Consider the following 24,719-nt stretch of genomic DNA (forward strand, 5'->3'; position numbering starts at 1 on the left):
GAACCTCTGTGCATCCAGGCAATAATGTCTCACGCTAGACCAGGATCTGCCAGACTAGCTGAACGTCGATATGTGCCTGTAGTTAGAGATGCGTTTCTTGTTGATGCTGAAGATAAGGAAATGTATTCTCCAAGGTCTCTGAAGTTGGACAGGGCTAGTTCCACCACTGATCTTCTGCCCAGGTTTGACAACTACACTCAGACTCCTAGAGACTCTGAACCACAAACTCCCAGAAGACATAGAGAACAGATCACCACAGAGGACTCGTCTACCATCACCAATGATACCTCTGTTGATCAGGAAACACAGACGCCAAGGTCCTCAAGGCATGGACCGAAGAAGAGGAGGAGGAAGAAGTATGAAAACCTTGAGTTAACATTACAAAGCTCAGATGCTACAGAGTCAGTGGACTCGGAAATACATTATGAAGACAGAAGGTCCGGGAAACGAAACAGGCACACTGGAGTTAGTTCAACAAGTGACAGTTTTAGGTCAACCTCTACACAAGACTTCAAAACTAAAGTCTGTCAGACGAGCTTCTCCTTAGAATCAGAAGAGTCCTTCCCAAGCCTTCAGAGAAGGCACACAAACATGAGTGAAACTATCACACTGAAATCTGTTGATGAAGATAATCCTGCATCTTCTCTGCCAAACAGCACTGTCCATCTCTTCAAAGATGGAAATATGTCAGACTCTGTGTTTGATTCTGAAGAACAGAATGGAAGATATGTTGGAAGTGCAATTGATTCAGAGAAAAGAGCTGATGTTGGAAGCTCTGAAGAGTATGTTTCATATGACAGAGCTGGTGAGGATGATAAAAACCCAGACATGAAGGAAACAGAACAACATGGACCTCCAGATACAGAGAAGCAGCTGGAAGATTGCCCCCAAAATCTTGGGAATGAATCAAATGAGGATAGCTTCTGGGAGAGCCGAGGAGTCAAGGATTCCCCACATGATGGGGGTTGTTGTAATTTTGGTGAGGAGAATGGGTGCAGTGTGAGTCAGAATGATCCTAAAGATCAGACTTCAGCTCAGGACACTTCTCAGCTTGAATCTGCTCAGACAAAAGAGTCTGAATCAAATAACATTGATAATCAGGTGTCTGTGGTCACTTCTGAGGTCTTCACAGTATCACCAGAGAATGTTACAGTGGAAGAACCAGCATCAGCTGATACTGCTACTGAGGTAGTGAAGACTGATCCCGAAGTTGCAGTTCCTGGAGAAGATGCAAAGAACCTGTCTGGCAGTTTTGATGATGTGTGCCGAGGAGCTGTCGAGTTGCCTTGTTTTGAAGAGGATCCCAGAGGGGATAGAATTTTCTCTGACATTGATGGAACCATGGAAGAATACAGAGGCATTTTCCTTAACAACCTTTCTGAAACATTTGGAAGTGATTCTTCATCAAGGTACCAGAAGTTTCCAAGTAATTACATGTATGTTCCAGAGGATAGAGGATCAGATGGAGATACCCTTGTTGACTCTGATACAGATCCTGAAGTTTACAACAAATCTGAGAAGGTATTTACAAGGGAAGAAACTGATGAACAGCTTGAGATTGATGAAGAGCTGTGCAGGGGGGCAGCTCCAGTTAAGAGGAAGAACAGTGAAGCATCGTCATATTGCAGTGCAACCAGAGCACAAGGAGAGACAAACCCTACATACCAAGAGATAACTGTGAGTCGAGCAAATTCTGTCACTAGCCAGGCCACGCTGTCCAGTGTCAGAGGTTCAAGAGTAAGTGCCTGGAAGAAAGATCCATCAGGTAAAACAGCTTATGATCAAAGTGAGAAGTCAGAGCAAACAACTGAGATGGATCAGACTCAAGATCTTCTGAATGATGAAGATTTCCTTGAAGTAGCTGAAGATTATGAAGCTGATGTGGTGAAAGGACCTACTGCTGTGGCTGCAGATATTGATCCTATTATTGATGACAGGACCTCCTCCTGCTCAAGAGGAAGTGCTGATAAAGTTCAGTCCCCTGCATCAGAAATGCCATCAAGAGGAGAAGAAGAGTTTTTGAATCTTGAAATATCAAAAGATGAAATTAAATGTGAAGTTTTGGACAGTCCAGTTGATACGGAAGACAGACCAGCCTCATGCAGCTTGAGCACTGGTACTGGGGATGTGAACAAGATGTCTGTCAGTAAATTTGATGCTTCATCGCCTGTTCCAGCTGATGCTGAGATTCATGTAGCAGGTATTGATATTGGAGATGATGGAAATAAGATTAAAGAAGACAGACTTGAAACTGCTGATTCTGAATCAAGAGGAAATATGGAGAAGACTCAGCATGACCTAACCATGTCCTCTCGGGGTGGTGATGAATCGGGTATTGAGCTTATTAATACTACAAAGGATGACAATAACCAAATGGCAGAGACTCATTACAACAGTGAGGTAGAGGTAAAGTATGAACCAGATGACAACAGAGAAGAGTTTGACACAGCTGTTTCAGAAGGAGCTGCATCAGAGACAAAAGATGAGATCACAGAAGAAGCAGGAGTTCCAAGACCAGATTCTTCCTGTTCCACTTCAAGAGGATTTGTCATAAATGATTCCTCTCTACAAGGATCAGGTCAAGCTGCTTCTTCTAGAGGCCATCATAATGATGAGACTGTTGCATCATTTGAGGAAGCTGCCGATGAGGGAGACAGTGAAGATGCTGTGGCGATGAAGAAGAATAAAACTGATTACGTCACTGATGATAATTTCAACAGTGAAACAAAACAGCTGCAACAGTCCACAGTACCCACTGTGTGTAGTGAAGAAGGAAGAGGTGATGCTGATCTTTTCTTGAGTGAAGGAAATGAATTAGGTGTCTCCAAAATGGATGAAATAAGTGATGGAGATTGTGATTTCAAGGAAAACGTGAAATCAAAACTGTCACATGAGGAAACCTCTAAAAATGTACCAAGTGATGATGAAGTTTTTTATTCAGATCCTACTGTTTCTAAGCAGTTGAGACCAGTATCAGCTCGCTGCATAGATAGCCCTTCTGCATCACCTACAAGACCCATCTCAGCCCGTCATGTGATGGTTCCACCACTAAAGATGGGCAGCGCTGGCCTGAAAAAAGATATAGCATTACCTGACGAGTTGCACATAGAAGCAGGGAACACTGATGATGATATCTGTCAGATACAAGCAAGTGATCCTAAGGATTTGATCAGCCATGATGAGAGTCGAGGACAGATAGATACAACTCTGGCCTCTGAAGTCATTCTGTGTGAAGGGGAAGGACACACCACAGGTCATCTGGAAGAACCCTGGAAAACTGAGGATGATCAGATTTTACAGATTACCAGTGTTCGACCATCATCCACTAAAGATGAAACTGTCAATAACAGTAACAGTATTATCTTAGATCTTGGTGCTCCTGTCACATCTGCTACATTGAAAGACACTCAAAGAAGGCCAGTCTCGGCTCATGGTATGAGAAGTAACCCTGCACCATCTCCCAGACAAAGACCAGTCTCAGCACACCATAGGCAGATGCCTAATATGATCATGGAAGGATCGTCTGAAGAACAATGTGGCACAGTGGCAGGGTCTGTTACCATTGCAGATGATGATGTTTCAAAGGGTATTAGTGGCATGGATGAAGCTGGAATTGTTCTGCTTGATGAAAGCCGAGGACAGATGGATGTGCAAGTGGAGACACTGTGTCAAGGAGATCCTACAGACAAGGAGCATACCTTTGAGGAGAGTGAGCAAAGAGAGTCTGAAACTGAACTGCGAGAGGAGACAGAACCAGCAGTTCCTGAAATGTTGACGTTGAAAATGGAACAATCAAATCATCAGGATATATCTAGTCAGATTCTGACACCTGTGAATACACATAAGGATGACATTGAAAAAGACCAAACCCTGGAACCAAATACAAATTCTGAGGAGAAGAAAGCTGAACAGGAAGATGTAACCGATCTAGAGATGCTAACAGAACACCCTGAACGTCCAGGATCGTCTTTGAGTATAGAAAGAGGTAAAACTACAAACACACCAAGACCAGTTCTAAGTCCACCAAGAAAGAAGTTTGAGAGATCTGATTCTATATGCAGTAGAGGATCTGAAATTGATGACAATGGTAAAATATGTTCTAAGGAGAGTGAGGAACAGAAAGCTGAATCAGATCATAAAGAATCAGTAGATCAAGGTCCTGGAAGTGTTTGTTTGGATCCTGCAGAGACAGACACTCAGGAATCAAAACCTGATGCAGAGTCTCATCCTGAAGGTCAATCATTAGAAGTCAATACACCTGGTGCTACGAAACAGACACTAATCCTAGAGACATTACACATGATGGACAAGAAGATGTTGCATGTGATGTCAGTGAAGTGATGCAAGAACAGCCATCTCAGATATCTGAGTTACAGGATGTTAAGGAGGGAGAGGAACCAATATATGTTTCATCTCACAGAGGAAGTATTACACACAGAGATGCTGTCCTGACTAAAGCTGTTCTGACAGGTGTGTTATCTCCAACACCATCCATTGACAATGAGGAATCATGTATGCCCCGTGCCACTAGAGACTCACAAACTCATGGCATCACTCATGATGACACACAACAGGGAAAAAATGTTGCATTGCAAGGTGAGGTGATGACTAATTTGAAGACTAATGACCTTTGCTTACCTGATGACAAATCAGACGAAAAGCCAGCACCAAACAATTTGATACCGAAGGAATGTTTGAATTTCTTTTCTTTTTGATGACCCTGATGGGAGTAAAGTAGGCCAGTCCTTCACTTCAAGTGATGAGTCTGTTACACTTCAAACTTCCACTGACACAGTGATGAATGATACTACAGAATCAAGCACTACTTGTAATACAACAAACACAACCGACATATTGGAGGAGCACTACACCAGGACAGACCAACCGATTCCTGGTAATGTTTCTCAAGATTCTTCGGGGATAAGATATGCTATGTTAGAAAGCGACACTCAGATTCATACAGAACAAGACATCTTAGAAGATAAAATGGATGAGGCCCCAGCAACTGGAATAAAATCTAATGATCCAGTGTCTCATGAAGGTTCCCTTGGATATGAAGAAGTAGATAAAGATCATTCACAGGAGGATGGGACCAGTCCAGTAGGCACATTAAGACCACTGTCAGTATTAGGTCTGCCTCAGAAAGATCTGTCAAATAGAAGGCTTTCCTTAGAGTCCAGGGGAAGTAGTGAATTTATTCTTGAAGCAGACGAAGTTCCGATCGTTTCGTCAAGAGGAGATGAAATCTTGCCTGAAACCACTGTTAGTGAATTACCTACAGATGATAACCTACCAGAATCTCAGACTTTTATCAATGGATATCTTCGACTCAAACCGACTGTTGTTGAACACCGAGGCGATGAAGGAGAGGAGTCTTACTGTTCACTTGCAGTTCAATCAGCACGCCCTGAACAAACAGAAGACACCAATACCACACAGAAAGGACAAGGAGATGATAAAGTAATCAACTCTCCCAGTTGTACCCACCCTAGTCCACTAGAGTCAAAACTGGCTGATTATTTGGGAAATGTAAATATGAATTCTTTGATAGCTGTTGTGGGTGAATCCCCGGTGGATGTTGATTATATAAAAACTGGGAAGTCCAAAGAAACATCCTATCACCTTGTGTTGAATGAAGAACATTGTGAACCAGATAGTGGGAGCCTAGGAGATGATAATGTCAAGGACAGCAAAGCTCCAGACGATAAGGACAGTTCTGGAAGTGGTATCAAAAGTCTTGAGGACAAAAGTGAATTGTCAGTTGTTAAGAACATACCTACTGTTAGCGTTGATCCTGAACTACAGGAAATTAACAGGACACAAGGAATGACTCACTTAAAGGAACAACCAACAGGAAAGAGAAAAGCTGTCACCTTTGTTGATGGACATCTGCCTCAAAAAGACATTCATGCTTCGGATTTGTCACCTGAAGAGATTAGCAATGCAGCAGAAACACAAGGCAGTAACGAAGAAAGACTGACAAATAAGGCTATGTTGAAATCAGAAGTAATGAAACCTGAAGTAATCCTTCATCAGGGTACTGACAACCAGGAAGACCTGAAACCACACAAGTCAGTACAGGAAGAAACGTCTCTGCCTGCAGCCACTTTGCAAGCAAATATTAACCATGTTACAGAGACAGTGCCTGACAAGGGTATGTCTGAAGACACAACAGCAACAAGTCCAAACAATGTACCAACTTCAGAAACAAATCTAATGCCAGGCCATCACAGACAGTCAACAAGTTTGCATGGGCAGACGGTCATGACAGTTGCAGAGGTCCCAAGAGGACTGTCGGAGAAGGTTGATGAACCTGTACCAACTTCAGAAACAAATACAGACCATGGTCATCCCATACAGACAAGTTTGCATGGGCAGACAGTCATCCCAGACAGAGAAGTACCAGACATTCGACAAGTTTGCATGGGCAGACAGTCATCACAGTTGCAGAGGCTCCGAGAGGACTGTCGGAGAAGGTTAAAGAACCTGAGGATAAAACAGCAACAAATCCACTCCGAGGGAATCACACCCTCTCAACAAGTCTGCCAGGGACGACAGTCCTGACAGTTGCAGAGGCAGGTCAAGTTTCAGTAGCTGCTGCCATTGTTCAAAGTAGCAATGAAGCAGTGGATGGGCAGGTGGAACAGAGATCAGAACACCGAGTGGTTGCTGTGTCAGAATGTGAAGGGCTGCCAGACAAGGCTCCCCATAAACATGTGACACAGGGGGAGGAGCAGAACAGGATGAGTCCACCCCGAAATGAGGAGCAGAAGGAGGAGGTCGAGCCTGAGCAAGTTTTAGGGGACACTGAAAATACTGATGCAAGGGACAGCAATGATCAGTTGTCAGATGAAGCTTCTGCTCCGAAGCCCGCCACAGTTTCTGATAGTGTGTCAAGTGTTCACGAGTCTGATGCTTCAGGTCTGAATGGTGATGCGGCTTGTGGCAGACAACAGACAATAGCAAGTAAACCAAGTGGAATGTCAGTGACTGGAAACATGGCTGAATCAGATGGGCAGTCTGTGTCTGAATCGAAAAGGGGACTGCATTCAGATCAGACCTCTGGACATAGGATTATCCTTGTGTCAGAGAGTCTCCCAGCCCCTGTTGCCAAAGCCAAGGTCATTGAGAGACGCCCAGGTGGATCCAGAGTTATTCTTGTGTCAGAAAAGTCTGAGGTGTAAAACAGTGAACTCTGTCATCTCATTATTATTTTATGTAACATTTAAGCAAATTCTTTATGGAAGGACTTGACATGCGTGACCTAATGTGATTATGCATTTTCAGATGGACTTGTTGAGTTATTTTCCAAATGATTTGGATGTTATGCATCAAGTCTTGGCTTTTGGAAGATTACACCCTAACACAGAATATTTGTAATGACATACCTGACTTGTGAAGAAAAGAACTAAGATGTCCTTTCCATGCTGACAGTAGTTTGGAAAAAAGGACCAACCTAATTGTATTACTGTTCAACATGTGTGAGAATATGAGTTGCTGATTTCATAAACAAAGTCATAGAGAACAGTAAACTGGTGACATTCAGTGAAATTGTCTGATGTAACAAACTAATAAATAATGCAGTGAATATTGTGAATCCACATGTCATTCACAGTGAAATTTATGGAATGAGCAAAGGTGTAGGCATTTGTAAGGAGATCTTCCGACAGGACAACAAGGTCAATGGTATACATGTTCCAGGACGTAATCTTTCAGGAGGTGGAGTAGGCGCCATTACATGGCAGACACCACTCAACAACTCAGCGTGTATATTGTTTATTGTGTTTGTTGTTGACATTTTTTTTATTTATTGTGTATTATTTGTTTTCTATGTTTTTTTCCTTTGGTTGACAATATTCAGCTGTTATCATGTTTATTGTTTGATTGTTTTGGGACTGGGATTTCTTTTTACAATTTGTGACTACCATAATGCATTTGTTGCCAGTGAGTACATACTAATCATTTTGACTGTATACTGTAGAATTAAGAATATATACTTACGTCTTGAAGTGAAGCCTAAAATGATTTTTCTGATGGCATTATCAATTATCGTTTGTCCAAACAAGTCACACTGTCTGCACCTGGACACTCATATACCCTGGACTCCATGCTCTCCCCTCCCCTTAGTGGTCAGGCTTGGAGAATTGGTTGGGTCCTGAGGCAATTATTATGTAGCTTGAATATCGTTGAGCGCAGCATTATACAACATGCTCCCATTTCTTGTCAAAAGTTGAGGAGAACGGTTTTGTTCTTCTGAAGAGTGATGATAATCAAGGAATATTTTTTATTGGTTTTACAAAGAATATTTACAAGGAATATTTATAACAAATGTTTACAACGAATCAGATCTTGCTCATATAGATTGAGTTGTATGAAATGTATATACACGATGTCATTCAATCAAAATTAACCATTTATGAACTTCTTTGATTTGTGTGGGAAATGTTTATATATATCTGCTGTAATCAGATGAGTTGGAGCTATAATACTCCACATGTGATGGGTGTGAAGTAAGGATGTAGTGTTACACTTTGGCACAAGTGGCATGAGGCATCCAGTACATTCAGACAGAATCTGCAAATACGAGCAGAAGGTAATTTTATGTATGTCTGTATGGGCCCACATGCATGTATGGATTGTATGTATGTATGTGTGTGTGTGTGCATGCATGTATGGATTGATGGATGAATGAGCATGTATCTATGTATGTGCATATGCATGCATGGATGGATGGATGTGCATGAATGTATGGATTGATGCATGCATGTGTGCATATGTATGGGTGTATGCATGCATGTATGGATTGATGGATGGATGTGCATGCATGTATGGATTGATGCAGGCATATGTGTGCATATGCATGCGTGGATGGATGTGCATGCATGTGTTGATTGATGCAGGCATATGTGTGCATATGCATGCATAGATGGATGGATGTGCATGCATGTATGGTTGGATGCATGTGTGCGTGCATTTGCATGTATGTATGTATGCATGTATATGTTGGTATGGATCCATGCATGTATGTATGTGCATGCATGAATTGATGCATGTAGGTACTTACTTGCATAAATGGCTCTGATACACCTGGAACTGGATAAGTGACATCTGAAGTGTGTTGTTCCATGGCTGGCGGTGTAGTATCTATACCTTGAGTATAACCTCTGTATTTAGCTCATCAACAGCTGTATGCTATCTGTGATGTGTAGGAACAGTGAATATTGCTGACACCAAAGAAGGTTTGGTATTATAGGTCACATTGTCTTCTCAACATCCAGGGCTGGATTTAAGGAATGCAGTGGAATATTTTTACCATGACACTCTTAACTTCCTTTTGTTTCTTTTATCTTGATTAGTGTATATCATCGATCAATCCATCAACAGGTTCAGAGGGATAAAAGGCAGAACCTTTTTAAGCATAATTATTACTTGCTTCTTGGAAATGAAATGTATGTAAACTTCTTGAAACAACAATATGCATTTTTCCAAGAAAACAAGATTGTTTCATTTTTGTTTTATTCAAAGGCCCTGCCCCACATTTTTATGGTTGTCTGTCCTTGCCTGCTTTTGTTTTTACTTCTCGCCTGTTTGAGGATAACAACTGTTTGAAATGCCAAGAAAGCATTGATATTGCTCTTCATTTGTTACTGTTTATGAATACCAAAGATGAATGGTCAAACTATTCATAACGTGAAGCATCTTGGTGGGGTAAGGACATATGCTTCGCACAGCAGAATTTGATGTGTGTGCTTGACCATTTTCCAATATTTGTCTGTGTATACGTATGGGGAGTGTTTTAATTATCTTTTAATATTATTTTGTGGTTGTTACAATATCTCACATCTGAGAGATTAGACAGGTTGGTGTTTGGTGATTTTATAAGGTATAAGTTTTGCCTTTTATTATGATTTCAGTTTATTTTTTCCCAAGTCTGATATGTTAATGAGTAATTATTTCAATTCACATCTAATACTATTGTGATATTTGTGAGAAAGCATTGTGATGTTTGAAAAATGATTTGTGATGTTTATGAGAAAATGATGTGTTGTTTATGAAAAGATCTTATGTTTGTTAGAAGCTTTTGTTATGTTGTTGATAAGTTATTTTGATCTTCTATGTTTATGAGGTTGTGTTGTGATGTATGTGAAGACATTTTGTGATTTAATGAAAAGGTATTAGTGATATTCTTATCAGAAGGTATAGTGATATTCTTAAGAGCAACTTGTTCTCTTCCTGAGAAGTGATACATACTGAATTGGGAAAGTGGGGATATCAATGAAAAAAACATTAAGATGTTTTTGAGAAAGAATTGTGATGTTTATGAGAAAGAATTGTCATGTTGCCAACAAACTATTTGAATGCTTGGATTGCTACATTGAATGTTCGCAATGTTACTGTTTACAAGGCTCCAGATAATTTGTCAACGTCAGGAGTACTTACTCCTTACTTTTTCAATATAGGAATACTGTCGGAGTACATTTAGAGTACTGAATGGAAATAAATGGAGCATCAGTAATCTTGTGTTTCGTTTCATATATGCACCACAACATTGCTACTCTTGTGTAAACAGGTCAATGAACAATAAAACAAACATGTTCAGATAATTACGTCTGTAAATGATTCTAAGACCATACACCATTGCTGTGGTGCGTATCTGCTATGTTTTCTAAATTATTTCCTACCGTCGTGCATGTTTTTTATCCGTACATACGCCGATACGGCCCTTATCTGGAGCCCTGGTTACAGAGAAAGTATTGGAATGTTACAGAGAAAGTATTGGAATGTTTATGAGAAAGTATTGCAATGTTACAGAGAAAGTATTGCAATGCTTTTGAGAAAGGATTGTGATGTTTATGAGAAAGCAATGTTACAAAGCAAGCATTGGAGTGCTTATGTGTTCATGAGAAAGTATTGGAATGCTACAGAGAAAGTATTGGAATGTTACAGGGAAAGTATTGGAATGCTACAGAGAGTATTGGAATGTTACAGAGAAAGTATTGGAATGCTTATGAGAAAGGATTGTGATGTTTATGAGAAAGCAGTGTTACAAAGCAAGTATTGGAATGTGTATGTGTTTATGAGAAAGTATTGCAATGTTACAGAGAAAGTACTGGGATACTTATGAAGAACATTTGTAATGTGAGAGAGTGTTGATGTGGTGATGGATGCTTTGTTCATTCTGTGTGATCCTGTCACTAAAGGTTGTGAGTACTGAGTGGTCATGTTGCCCAGAGCACAAGGGTTGTAATGTTAGCATGTGGTGATTTCAGCGTGTTTTCAATATTCGGGAATAAGTTGTACACAGGAGATTGCTTGGTTCACTGATAGTACAATACTGTGATCACTTGGTTTGTTTAACTCATCATTTATTGTTGATGTTTGCTCTCTGCTGTGATACAAATAAAACATATACAATATCTCATGTAGTTAGTGTGCTGTTTGCACCTGCGGATGGGGAGCTGTAGAATAGCAAAAGAAGAGAGAGTTTATGCAAAAGAAAGAACTTATTTCTGCAAATAAGGGGTTTATGCAAGAGAAGAAACTTGTTTCTGTGAAATAGGGAGTGTATGCAGAATAGCGAACTTGTTTCTGCAGAAGAGCGAGTTTATGCAAAAAAAGGAACTTGTTTCTGTAGGGTAGGGAGATTATGCAAAAGAAAGAACTTGTTTCTGCAAAAAAAGGGGTTTATGCAAAAGAAGGACTTGTTTCTGCAGAAGAGAGAGTTTATGCAAAAGAAGGAACTTGTTTCTGCAAAAGAGGGAGTTTATTCAAAAGAAGGAACTTGTTTCTGCAGAGGAGACAGTTTCTGCAAAAGAAGGAACTTGTTTCTGCAAAAGAGGGAGTTTATGCAAAAGGAGGAACTTGTTTCTGTAGAATAGGCAGCATACAAAAGAAGGAACTTGTATCTGTCGGATAGGGAGTTTATGCAAAAGAAGGAACTTGTTTCTGCAGAAGAGGGAGTTTATGCAAAAGAAGGAACTTGTTTCTGCAAAAGAGGGAGTTTATGCAAAAGGAGGAAATTGTTTCTGTAGAATAGGCAGCATACAAAAGAAGGAACTTGTATCTGTCGGATAGGGAGTTTATGCAAAAGAAGGAACTTGTTTTCGTGGAAGAGGGAACTTTCTCAAAAGACGCTCCGCTGAACCTGAGGAAAATCTAAACATTCTTTACTTTGGCCTTTTGCAGTACAGGAAGGTGGTTATGGGACTTTGTGACATGCTTGATCAAATCCTGTAATATTATTGTTTTCGTCCTAACAACCACATGAACAAGATCTGTCCTAAACGGAAACATTACATCTGAACTATCATGTTGTATATGTGCTGACATGGCCACATGCAGCTCAGATATGCATCAGAGTTGTATGATACCCATGGAGTTGAGATCGATAATATGATGTGCCGTTTGAGATTGACATCCGATGATGGAGGAAAAACAAAGCGCCTTTGAGCAGCTGAGCTGGATATTGGCGCTATACTAATATTAGCATAATAATATGTCACCAAATATGTTGCATGTTCTGTTTTTGCTATCAAAGTAAAGTCACATTCGTTTAAGGGGACGACGTTATTGCTCTAACATATTTCTGAATATGTTTCTGAAATATGAGAGTTGTTTGCTTTGACTAAAGAAGGCCCGAACCTGAAAATATGTTATAATGCATATTTTAAAACACCAAAAGAAATAACGATAAAGCATAGTTTACCAATGAAATCATTACTCGGTTGAGGCAACGTTGAAAATAAATAAATACATAATGGGCATTGTGACTTTCAGACTGATATTCCGATAGATGTAGCTACGATATCGCTGACCGCGGGAATGTTAAACAATGGCAGTATGTCCCTCCTTTTATTAGATTGTAAAGATACCGGTTCTGAGTCGAGACTCAATATAGAAGACGATGAAAGGTCGTGCAAATGACCCGGCTGTATCCGGTTGATAAGGGGAACCGGATCGCCCTAACCGGAACTGACCGACCAAACGTTCAGCGTCATTCAAAAGGTCAAGCATAGTGGGCGGCTCTGCAGACTACCTACAAGTTTGTAAACTTTACTTCTAGAAGCGGTGTTGTGCTGGGTGATAATCATGAATATTTGGATAGTACTTTCGTTGTGTATCGTAAGTATTTTATTTGTTTTTTGCTTTGTGTTTCCTTTTCAGGTGAACGTGTATTATTCTTTTCGAAATCCACATTTCATTGATTGTCAAAACACTTTTGAAATTTGAACTTCATAAGTCTTAAAATGTCTCAATCAGAACATGATTCATGTATTTACATTAACGTAAATATCTGTTATTTCAATCTGTTATTGGTAATATAACATTCTTTCTTCATATTGTATACATAAGACATGTAATACATAGCAGTGTACTAAAATCATATCGACTGTGGATAAATTCCATTTTACTAGAATCCATTTTCAGGCGGTCTCTTTACTCTGACCGCCTCCGTGGTGTAGTGGTTAGAGCGTCCGCCCGGAGAGCGGAAGGTCGCGGGTTCGATCCCCGACCGCGTCATACCAAAAGACCTTAAAATATGGTACTTGTTGGTCCCTGCCTGGCGCTCGGCATTAATGGGTATAACAAGGACTGGTCGGCTCGGAGTCAGTATAATGTGTCCGAGTGGAGTATTCATGCTTCACTGCGGCATAGTATCTCATGTGGGGTCAAATTCGGTTTAAATATCTAAGCTTGTTGTAAGCATGGATGCTAGGTTTCAGTGTGTCATTTCATCTTGTGGAACCCACATCTGCTATTGACAGGTGTTGTGTACTTGTCAATGACACTGTCCATGAATTGCAAAAAGGTTGATTGGTGCCATGAAAACCATTTTTATGGTTACTCATGTATCAAGAGCATGAGGTGAGATTAAAGTGGCTGTTTGCCTAAGACAGCTAATTCTTTGGAATCAATTCGCTAAATCAAAATATGAACCGTTACACTGCACTCTCGAGTCTAAGCAACGAATGCTCATTCAGTATGTACCTCATGATCACTCACTCTGTGTGGGAGGGCATTCTGATGTTGCGTAACTTTTAACATGCAGTACACAAAATATGAACAGATCCACGGCAGTCTCGAGGCTAAGCGACGAATACACATTCAGAATGTACCTCACTCACTCTATGTGGGCGGAAAATCTGATTTTGAACATCCAGTATACATGTAACTGCACTTTCCTGTTCAAGAAAACCAAGACCAGGCCTAAAATGCGAACTTTAAACGCGTACCTTATTAAATGGAAGCAGAAATAGCTTTGTCTCTGAGAGAATATATCCGGTCTTTAATGGTTGACAAAAATAGGTTTCTATTTATTTATAGGTGGCTGTGTTGTCGGCTGATGAAGGACCTTGCTTTGAGTTCAATGGAAATAATTCTTATCTGGAGTTCGTACCCGACAACTTCGATCTGATTGACAGGTTTGTACTTGTCTTTTTTGGTGCGTGCGTGCATGCGTACCTGTGAAAGCGTGTGTGTGTGTGTGTGTGTTCGTACGTGTGTGTGTGCGTCTGTGTGTGTGTGCGTGTGATCATTATTGGCAACCAGGTAAGCGGAAGGTTGTATACAGTTGTGTGTTTGTTCAATTGCCAGATCGTAGGTTCCAATCCCCGTTGTGCCAATTACTTTTCTCGTTCGTCATCACCGTATCAATGGTCGTGTGTTTTACCAAAGTAGTAAACCTCTGGCACCAGCATCATGTCAATGATTCCTCCCACATCAGGTGTAATAAAACTGAACTACAGTCCGTTTGGCTCAAAAGCGGACCGATGAATTGCAATCTAACTCGAAAACTAATAGACATAACATACTCAATGAAACGCTGATCATAATCAAAACATTATACCCACTCTGTGAGGCTTTTGCAAAAATTTTGTCCTAAAAATAATAAAGTTGTTTAACAAACTATCATTAAAATATTGACACAGTTCACTGTTTGTTACGAGGGAGGAGTGCAGAGAAAGGGACAGCCAGGTGTTCGAGAAGCACGTTCACAGACAATGTGATTTATTCATTAACCTGTGCTGTCTCCATCCGTTCTCGAACACCTGGGTGTCCCTTTCTCTGCACTCCTCCCTCGTAACAAATAGTGAACTGTGTCAATAGTTTAATGATAGATTGTTAAACAACTTTTTTATTTTTAGGACAAAAACTTTGCAAAAACCTCACAGAGTGGGTATGATGTTTTGATTATGACCAGCGTTTCATTGAGTATTTTATGTCTATTAGTTTTCGAGTTAGATTGCAATTCATCGGTCCGCTTTTGAGCCAAACGGACTATACTGTTCAAACGGCGTTACACAAAACTGTCACATTCACTCCCACACCAAGATCACACTCCGTGATATAACTGAAATACTGATCAAACCAAACTCAGTAACTATATTGGTAAATCGATAAAACAATCACTGCTAAATCGATATTCAAATATCTAACTGAGCGTTCTGTGTGTCCTCTTCAGTGCTCACTACAAACTGAGCTTCATGACCACCCAGGAAAACGGCATCATCCTCTTCGCCCGCGGCTCCCACGACTACGAGGCACTATACGTCCGCGACGGCAAGCTCAACTACGACCTCTTCAACCCCACGTCCAATGGCGCTGGCGGGACTTTCGGGATACACTTTGAGAGCAATGGACCCGTCAACACCAACGACTGGTTCTCGGTGAGGACCGATACAAAACTACTATGATGCAAGACACCATTCTGAGGACACGTACGATATTTCCCGAATGAAACAGATCTGAGGAATAACTGTTCTGAATTTCTGTCGTCTGCTTCTTAAAAGAATGTGAAAAATCTAAAACATAGTGGTAAATGCCTAACTGTGGTATTCTTATGTATTCGGAAAAAAACGAACATGCGTAAAGATAACTAGTATTAACTGAGGTGTGTGGTTCGATGAACGGGGATATTTATTGATACACTCTCGATCTCAAAGACATTAAAATTCTCAGGTGACCTCGACCCACGGTTCCGTCGAGGCTGCTGGACAACGGCGACCAACTGGATCGGGTGGTCAGACAGACTAACTTGGTTCACGCATGTCATCGTATCCTCATTGTGTAGACTGAAACTGATGGTCAATCAGTAAAATGACTATGTATATATATATATATAATCGTAGATCGATGCTCATGATGTCAGTCATTGGAAGATATCAAGCTCGATTATTTTCAGACCGCCGTCACATAGCTTGAATATTGCTGAGTACGGCGTAAAACAACACACAGACAAACATTATTATTATTATTTATTATTATTAATATTGGATATTTATATAGCGCACATATCCATCTAAACTCCCTGGGGAGCATACAGAAAGGCGCACCGAGTTAGTGTGGCTTTCCCACCTTACGAGGTACCCATTCACAGCTGGGTGGACTGGGACACATAGTCACAGTACTTTGTCCAAGTTTACTGCACGTTGCTGTACCCGCAACTAGGTGTTTGCACGTATTCATGTGGCCACCATCTGGTCATGTACCAACGGATTCGTGGGTTCTTTTAAGTGCACAGGGATGTGTACTGTACACTAGGGGTTGTGACAACACTGAAAGAGTCTGCACACAAAGTTGACTCCAAGGTTTTTACACCAGGTCACAGGTGGGCTCGATCCCAGCACCTCATGCCCGCTGGATCACAAGCCTGGCTCCTCAGCCATCTCGCCCACCACGCCCCATAGCTCGCCCATCACAAACATTATAGTACTAGACTATGAATGAATAAATTAGGCCTGGCTAAAAGTACCGATAATCGGAAATATCGTCGATAAGAAATTATTAATGATTATCTATATGAAAATAGTTTCATCGATAATATCGCACATACTCTTTTGTGGTAGAATAAAGTTGTAATTTACTCACACGGTAAACAAATTTAAATTTATTCATTGGCTGCTTCTAAATTATGTTCAGGACGCTGCTTTGTTGGTAATCCATGGAGAAACATGCCACCGCCCACAGTGGTGTGAAATATTGTCATGTAGTTCATACAATTTTGCTAAAATATTTGACATTTATCGATTATGATCTATTTTTATTCAACGATTATGATCTATATCGATAGCCAGTCCTAGAATAAATGGTGGAAAAAAGAGAATATATTTGTTTGAAGGCCGTGAAAGGGTTGAGCACACAGGCCCGCGTGACTTTGCGAGGATTAAAGATTAAAAAAATATTGTTTTTGAGATGACCCCCCGACTCGAAATGCTTCACAGTACAATACATCATGACAAGCATTTTGAGACGGGGGTCATCTCAAAGTAATATATTTTTTTAAATCTTAAATTCGCTCAAAGACACGAGGGCCTGTGGTTGAGCATTGTTCAAAGCGCATTGAACTTAACTCACTCACTGACTGTGCTACAGGTGGAGGTGTTCCGCAACAGACGTGTCCGGCGTGGTGAGGCCAGGATGACTGGACAAGAGTCCCCGCTCATGTCCGGCCTCGTTCTGACGCACAATGGCGTGGAGGAAGAGCACGTGCGAGAGGTCACGCTGGAAGGGGTTCACATCCAAGGTCTCGTGTATGTCGGCGGCGCTGGACGAGAGCTGGTGGGTAGATAGTGTTCATGGGGAATTGTAGATATTCAGTAATTGGAAATACAGATAGCTGTACATAGGGACAATGCTGCAAGATCAGGGTCTCCTTTCACAAAGCACTAAGGAGATCGTAAGTCACTAAGGTAACCCGAGTGCAATGTTAAAGAATGGGAGTTAAGGTTAACCTTAGTAAAGGATGCTTCGTGAAGGGAGCCCCTGGTCCCTTGGGTTGGGTGAACTGAACATTAGGTTTGGGTGAATGACACCTTTTCGTAAAAGCAAGCCATCCTGCGAATATTTGTTCATGTGATGCGACAGAACTCGCTATCGCGCCAGTAACTGCCGTGCGATAAACATGACCCCAAAAGCTCAATGCTGACAGCCTGTTGATCACTCGATTGTCTGGTCCAGACTCGATTATTAACAGACCGCCGCCATATAGCTGGGATATTGCTGAGTGCGGCTTTAAACAACAAACCGACCAACTGACCCTCGGCCAGTATATATAGTGGAAAGGCCCACAGAACTGTCGTACCCTGCAGTACCTTCCAGAACTTTCTCTAAATGTATGTCTAAATATAGCACCGCTGCCTCCTTACTGTATGCCAACATGTGGAATGAATTTGAACATGTGGAATGAACTGTCACATAACAGTATACAAACGCGATACCGTTCCTCCTTGCATTTACTTAAACAGGTTATAATGTGTAGCTAATAATATGTTCATAATAAAACTACTGTAGCAAGTACACATTAAAAATATTGTTTTAATTGGAACTGCAATGTTGCTAGTAACGCGTTTGGGAGGCCTTTAGGAGATGGAGCAATAAGAAAGGATGACAATATAGATGAACAACTTTGTATTGCAGTGAGAGAGCGACGTTTCATGGTAGGTTCTAACACCAATTTTGCCAGCGTGTCTTTTACCGCTAACGGCATGAATCTGTTTGTTTCAGAGCTCGAGAGTCCGAGAGTTTAAAGGGAAGATCGAGAACATTTGGGAGTTGAAGAATGGCATGCGGTTCGAGGACCCATCCCGTAATAGTGGAGTGACTCGTTGCTTTCCGCAAAGAGGCTCGGCATGAGGCGTCGCTGATAATGCACTGTGTGGAGTTTGTAATGCCTGGTTGGCGTGTTTGAATCTATTATGTTACTCTAGCTTCAGAAACCTTTCTTTAAAAGACCGGAACTGTACATCAGTCACAGGCTGCCGGCTATTGATATTTCCGAAAAGCCCCCAAACAACCATGTTAAATCGGCCAGGCGGACATACAATCACACAGAATATTATTTCAAAAGCAACATATAGCCTGTGTCACTGTACACAAATATATTTAGTTCGTGTTCGTTGTAACATGTGCAGCTGTTTATCGAATAGACGTTGTCATCAGTTATGTCCAGAATACCGAATGTCCGGATTGACGAGGTCCACTCTAAGGAGGTTTCACTTATTTATGACAGTCAACAATATGTTTTGTGTTCTGATGTTAGTTAGATGTTTGGTCTTTAATCTCTTGCCCTGAGTCAAGTTTCCTAGTTGCCTTAGGCAAGTTTCGTCTTAATACGAGAACCCGATAATTCAAGGGAGGCCACTCTGTACAAATTAATGGCTCAAAGAAACACATAACGGCGATTGCAGTTAGTACCGATTTTTCTCTTCTTCAAATACCCACTTAGATCAATAATAGATGAATCCACAATATTGGGAATCAGATTATAATGATTATGTGCATTTATTTATAACTTGTCAGAAAGTATGTTAATATTGAATAATATGATATTGATATATATTTTATCAATCGTCTAACTGAGACCAACAAAACATGTTTTGGAAACCGTTTCTTTCTTTGTTTCGAATACATTTTTTCCTTTTTAAACTATACGGAAACAGAAATATTAAATGAGCAAATACATTATCATTGAAGGCAGTAGACAAGTTATATTTAAGTGGGCAGTTGAAAGTATTTTATGAACCCTTCTTTTGCTTTCACTGCCCGAGCGATGCCTCGGGCCTCCATTTCTAGTGATAAGAATGGAATCTGTTAGGGGGTATGTTTTATCAAATCTTTCAAACTGTTACTGACCAAAGGAACGAATATGTTTCCTATTATTATTATTACAAGCATTACATCCCAACATTTAATCTGTCTGAAATCTTTCAGCTGTTCCTCGCAGCATTCTTTAGAACGGTTGACCCCGGTCACTGCCTTTTGATGTCAAGCCCTTTTCCGTCTCTACTCGGGTTGTTCCGGAAAAAACCCGAGTGGTCACGAATGCACGACACTATCACAGATTCCATGTAATGGCTGATGCGATTGACAACGCATCCTTGTCGGAACAGAATGAAATGACTTAGGTTTTCGTGTCTTTTATGTTTCATGAATTGGTATATTAAAACATTTGATGCTTGAATAAATTTGAGTAAACTGCTACATGAATTTTGAAACTTTGTTCTTCCTTTTTCATATTTCACTTATTAAAGAATTTACACAAATACGTTTCAGACCTTAAAAGTTTCCCCAAATTGAATAATTCCTGTTTCTGTTACAATTCGCTATATAAGAGGCACGGGGAGTAGGGTTGTGTCGGTTGGGATGGGGTGGGGTGGGCTAGGGTTCGGGATGGGGTGGGGTGGGGTGGGCTAGGGTTCGGGGTGGGTCAATTGGCGATGCATAACCCCATCATTGTTGGTTCGAATCTAAGTTTTGATTTGATTATTTTTCGAGGTTTATCAGTACACTACCGTCGTGAGTTTCACTTATAAGGTGAACATTCAAACAACACGCCGAGAATTATCTGAAATATTGTTCATAGCTATGAACATGTTTTAATATATATAAGAAGGACGCCATGTTGAGTCATTTGTCACTGCATGCCAAAGTCGTACAAAGTCAACAGGGCGGTGGGGTAGCTTCGTGGATGAAGCGTTATCTCGTCAGACCAGGGTTCGATTCCCTACATGGGTACAATGTGTGAAGCCCTTTTCTGGTGTCCCCCGCCGTGATATTGCTGAAATATTGCTAAAAGCGGCGTAAACTGAACACTAAACTTACCCACGATGAACGGTCGAGTCACGAGTGTGTTAAATTTCCCGGCTCCTCACATCGATATCTTGCTTCCTAAACCGAAAGATGTCGATGACGTCATGCGCTTGAATGGAGCTTGGTCATTATGGCAGACTCGTTATCTCCACTTCTCCTCACAGCGCAAAGAAAGGTGATGTGTGAAGTTGATATGTGGGCATTCAAATCTTTTTGCTCTACAGAATCTCGTCTCTATTAAATATCATATGCCAGTTTCATCGTAGCTTGTAAGTTGAACCCTTTGTTAACGGCGCCGTCGTCCCCCTTCCCCCTTTACTTGTAAATATTGCAGCTATTTCCTTATTACCTTTGTGCGATGGGGCTGTGGGGTAGTCTAGTGGCTAAAGCGTTCGCTCGTCAGGTCGAAGACCAGAGTTCGAATCCACACATAGGTACAATATGTGAATCCTATGTAATTTTGTTCCCGGCCGTGATACTGCCAAAAGCGGCGTGAAACTAATTTCACCCACTCCTGCATATCGAAGAACCCGCGAAGATCCGGGTTAGATTTGTCCTCAGCAACCCATGCTTGTCGTCCCGTGAAGATCCGGGTTAGATTTGTCCTCAGCAACCCATGCTTGTCGTCCCGTGAAGATCCGGGTTAGATTTTGTCCTCAGCAACCCATGCTTGTCGTCCCGTGAAGATCCGGGTTAGATTTTGTCCTCAGCAACCCATGCTTGTCGTCCCGTGAAGATCCGGGTTAGATTTTGTCCTCAGCAACCCATGCTTGTCGTCCCGTGAAGATCCGGGTTAGATTTGTTCTTCAGCAACCCATGCTTGTCGTCCCGTGAAGATCCGGGTTAGATTTGTTCTTCAGCAACCCATGCTTGTCGTCCCGTGAAGATCCGGGTTAGATTTGTTCTTCAGCAACCCATGCTTGTCGTATGAGGCGCTCGCTGACTTGGTTGACACATGTCATTGCATCGATGATCACTGGATTGTGTGGTCCAGACTCGATTATTTACAGACCTCCGCCATATAGCTGGAATATTGCTGAGTGCGGCGTAAAACAGCATGCAAACAAACAAACAAACCGAACTGTCAAAGTATTGTCTCATATCAGGTCGTAGAGATCAATGTGTCAGATGCATGTACATTTGCATTCTCTTCCCACAGAGGTTACTTGTCTTATCTTCCTACGAACCTCTGTTCTAATACGGCCATATTTCCCGGTTCTCGTAAAATCCCCTAGCGGCAAAAGATCGCAACACGAATTATCTCCCTTCTTTCTATCCAATCAGAACACGTGTTACATCGACTTAGATTCAACTTGACTAACACAAGCAAATGTGGGGCCACAAATATCCCCCATCTGCCGGGGACTTGTGTTGATGTTACACACAAGACGTTTAAAGGCTAGCTTGTCCGTTGTCAACGAGGGCGATGGAGACGCCACTGATCCGCCATAACATGACTGAGTTCTGTCTAGAAGAAACGTTTGCGCATCGCGCAGGGGAAGAAGTTTAGTTTTCTCGAAGCATACGGAAATTACCGAGGCCTTGCGAATGATCACTTTTGAAACAACGTCGCTGATTGCACAACTAAATCTGATTGCCTCCAATCACGAGTCTTGAACGCTCACACCATGAAAGGGCCGTATTAGAACAGAGGTTACGTAGGAAGATATGACAGGAGTAACCTCTGTGGGAAGAGAATGGTACATTTGATGAAAGCGGTCAAGTTGGAACTGCCTCTCTTAAGACTGTAACAGCGATTGCAAGTACAATGTATGCAGACAAAACATACAGCAGACAAAGCAGATAACTGACCACTGGTCACACACTGGGATGACCACCGTGGACAAGCGAGAGCAAGGGATGGCGTCACAGTAGGGTCACAACTTAGTCCATGTAAACCGACACGACAATTTATAATTGTGCCTGTGTGTATGTGTGTGCCTACGTGTGTATGAGTGGTTGGTGTGCCTATGTGTATGTGTACCTGCGTGCGTGCAGTGCGTGTGTATGAGTGCGTGTGTGCCTGCGTGTATGTGTGTGCGGTGCGTGTGTATGTGTGTGCGTGTGCATAATCAGGGCAAATCCTGGATACAAACCAGGATAACTGCATTGTGGGTAGGCCTAAGGGTGTTAACTGCGCTAGTCTATTGCGGCCACCTTTCGACTGGACCAATCGGCCCACTTTAATGTAGAACTGTTCACTGACTGAGTTTGGTTTTACGCCGCTTTTAGCCATATTCCAGCAACATCACGGCGGGGGACACCAGAAATGGGCTTCACACATTGTACCCATGTGGGGATTCGAACCCGGGTCTTCGGCGTGACGAGCCAACGCTTTAACCACTAGGCTACCCCACCGCCTCTGTAACTGTTGAAGCAGCCACGAAATATCATAGTCAGGAACATTGTGGGTTTCGGAAACCCGATATAATATTACAAAATCCTGACACGCCGAAGGAACACAAACCTGCAAGACATACTTATGTTTCTATGACGACGTGAAGATCCGGGTGAGAATTGATCTTCAGAAACCCATGCTTGGTACACGAGGCGACTAACGGGATCGGGTGATCAGGTTTATCATTGGATTGTCTGGTCCAGACTCGATTTTTTACAGACCGGCGCCATTAAATCTTGAATATTGCTGAGTGTGGCGTTACACAACCAACCAACCAACCAACCAACCAAATCTATGAGTGTGTAAGTGAGTGAGTTAAAATTTAACGTCACTTCAGAAATATTTCAGCCATATAGTGACGAGAAAGGTTTTGCATAAACAATAAATAGAAGTTGTTAAATAACTAGAGTATCACAGATGGTGTCTAAAACTAGCATGTAAATGTAAGAATATTCCATTTAAAAAGACAAAACAATATAGAAACAGGCTATAGGTCACCAACAACTGAAGGTTGTTCCAACCAAATCTATGACGACCACCTGTTTCCTTGGTAGACCAAAACACAATCAGCCTACGTGCCCATCAGATACTCATTTTTATGCCACTCTTGTCTACATTTGTCCACTGGAAATAAGACATGCGTCTTCACCATGTGCTTCACTCAGATGTGTGCCAATCCTTAACAACGTGTTACCGACATCTACGCCATCTTTACCACAGCATGCCAATACCATCTGCCGACTTGACAACGTCGTACGGAGGAGTAGCACGGCCTACTGTGGTTACCCCATCATATTGCCTTTTGCCCTACACAGCTGATCCAAAAATATAATATACTCTCCCCCAAAAAGAAATGAGTGAGTGATAGGAAATTTCAAATATATTATTTTAAAATCAGTGTTTGATTGTTATAATTTTGCTATTATAATGCTGGTTTGTGTACATGCAATGAATGCTCTGCGCATAAACGCATCTTCGGAAACTTTTACTGTGCATGGGCAGACCAGACGTGTAACGACGGCGGAAAAATGACTGATTCTAAATTTAGGAATTATAATAAATGCCTTATCAAAAAGTTGTTGAAAGCATGAAAATGTCCTTACACCGTTCCTCTCGTGCATCACGATTCATTTAGACTAATTTAAATACTCGAGATTTTAGAGTGAGATTCGGCTCACTGAGCTCGAACACACGCTTTTCATTAATGTATTGATAGAAATAGAACAAAAGTGATGTTGAATGGAAAAAGACTATAATCTGCAGGTGTCATGGTTTAGAACCCCTACTTGCCTTCTTTTAAGACTTGTAAATACAATGAGTGAGTGAGTTAAGTTTTACGCCGCACTCAGCATTATTCCAGCTATATGGCGGCGGTCTGTAAATACTCGAGTCTGGACCAGACAATCAAGTGATCAATAGCATGAGCATCGCACAAACGAGAGGCGGTGGGATAGCCTAGTGGGTATAGCGTTCGCTCGTCACGCCGAAGACCCGGGTTCGATTCCCCACATGGGTACAATATGTGAAGCCCATTTCTGGTGTCCCCCGTCGTGATATTGCTGGAATATTGTTAAAAGCGGCGTAAAACAATACTCACTCACTGTAAATAAAAACACCATTGTGGCAATGTTGAAGGGACCTACGTAGATACTTCGAGTTACACAAGGTTCGAGACAACAGCAAATAGGTTCGAGACAGCGTCATATAAATTTCAAGACATTGTCTTGAATTT

The 24,719-nt window shown here is 41.5% G+C and overlaps 2 protein-coding genes across 3 annotated transcripts; both read left to right on the forward strand.

Moving 5' to 3' along the window:
- Positions 1–4,797: 4,797 nt before the first annotated feature.
- On the forward strand, positions 4,798–8,707 carry LOC124276799. Of its 2 annotated transcripts, none has more exons than XM_046712455.1 (2): positions 4,798–6,352; positions 6,403–8,707. In XM_046712455.1, the coding sequence occupies exons 1-2, from the start codon at positions 4,798–4,800 to the stop codon at positions 7,182–7,184; spliced, it is 2,337 nt and encodes a 778-aa protein (XP_046568411.1). In that variant the 3' UTR covers positions 7,185–8,707. The 2 variants fall into 2 exon arrangements, with proteins under 2 accessions (XP_046568411.1, XP_046568409.1); XM_046712453.1 differs by having other exon boundaries at positions 4,798–6,343; positions 6,379–8,707.
- Positions 8,708–13,013: 4,306 nt separating this feature from the next.
- Positions 13,014–19,799, forward strand: LOC124276801. Its single transcript, XM_046712457.1, has 5 exons — positions 13,014–13,122; positions 14,326–14,423; positions 15,464–15,668; positions 17,374–17,559; positions 18,505–19,799. Exons 1-5 carry the CDS (start codon positions 13,090–13,092, stop codon positions 18,631–18,633), a joined length of 651 nt encoding a protein of 216 aa, XP_046568413.1. The 5' UTR covers positions 13,014–13,089; the 3' UTR covers positions 18,634–19,799.
- The last annotated feature ends 4,920 nt before the right edge of the window (positions 19,800–24,719 follow it).

This window comes from Haliotis rubra, unplaced genomic scaffold, assembly GCF_003918875.1.
Source record: "Haliotis rubra isolate DU_JTF1 unplaced genomic scaffold, ASM391887v1 Scf213, whole genome shotgun sequence".
In the NCBI taxonomy this organism is placed as follows: domain Eukaryota; kingdom Metazoa; phylum Mollusca; class Gastropoda; order Lepetellida; family Haliotidae; genus Haliotis; species Haliotis rubra.

Coding starts and splice junctions, on each gene's coding strand:
- LOC124276801 (XM_046712457.1), top strand. CDS start 13,090: ATGAATATTTGGATAGTACTTTCGTTGTGTATC. Junction 14,424..15,463: donor AACTTCGATCTGATTGACAG/GTTTGTACTTGT, acceptor TGTCCTCTTCAG/TGCTCACTACAAACTGAGCT. Junction 15,669..17,373: donor ACACCAACGACTGGTTCTCG/GTGAGGACCGAT, acceptor ACTGTGCTACAG/GTGGAGGTGTTCCGCAACAG.
- LOC124276799 (XM_046712453.1), top strand. CDS start 4,798: ATGAATGATACTACAGAATCAAGCACTACTTGTAATACAACAAACACA. Junction 6,344..6,378: donor TTCAGAAACAAATACAGACC/ATGGTCATCCCA, acceptor TTGCATGGGCAG/ACAGTCATCCCAGACAGAGA.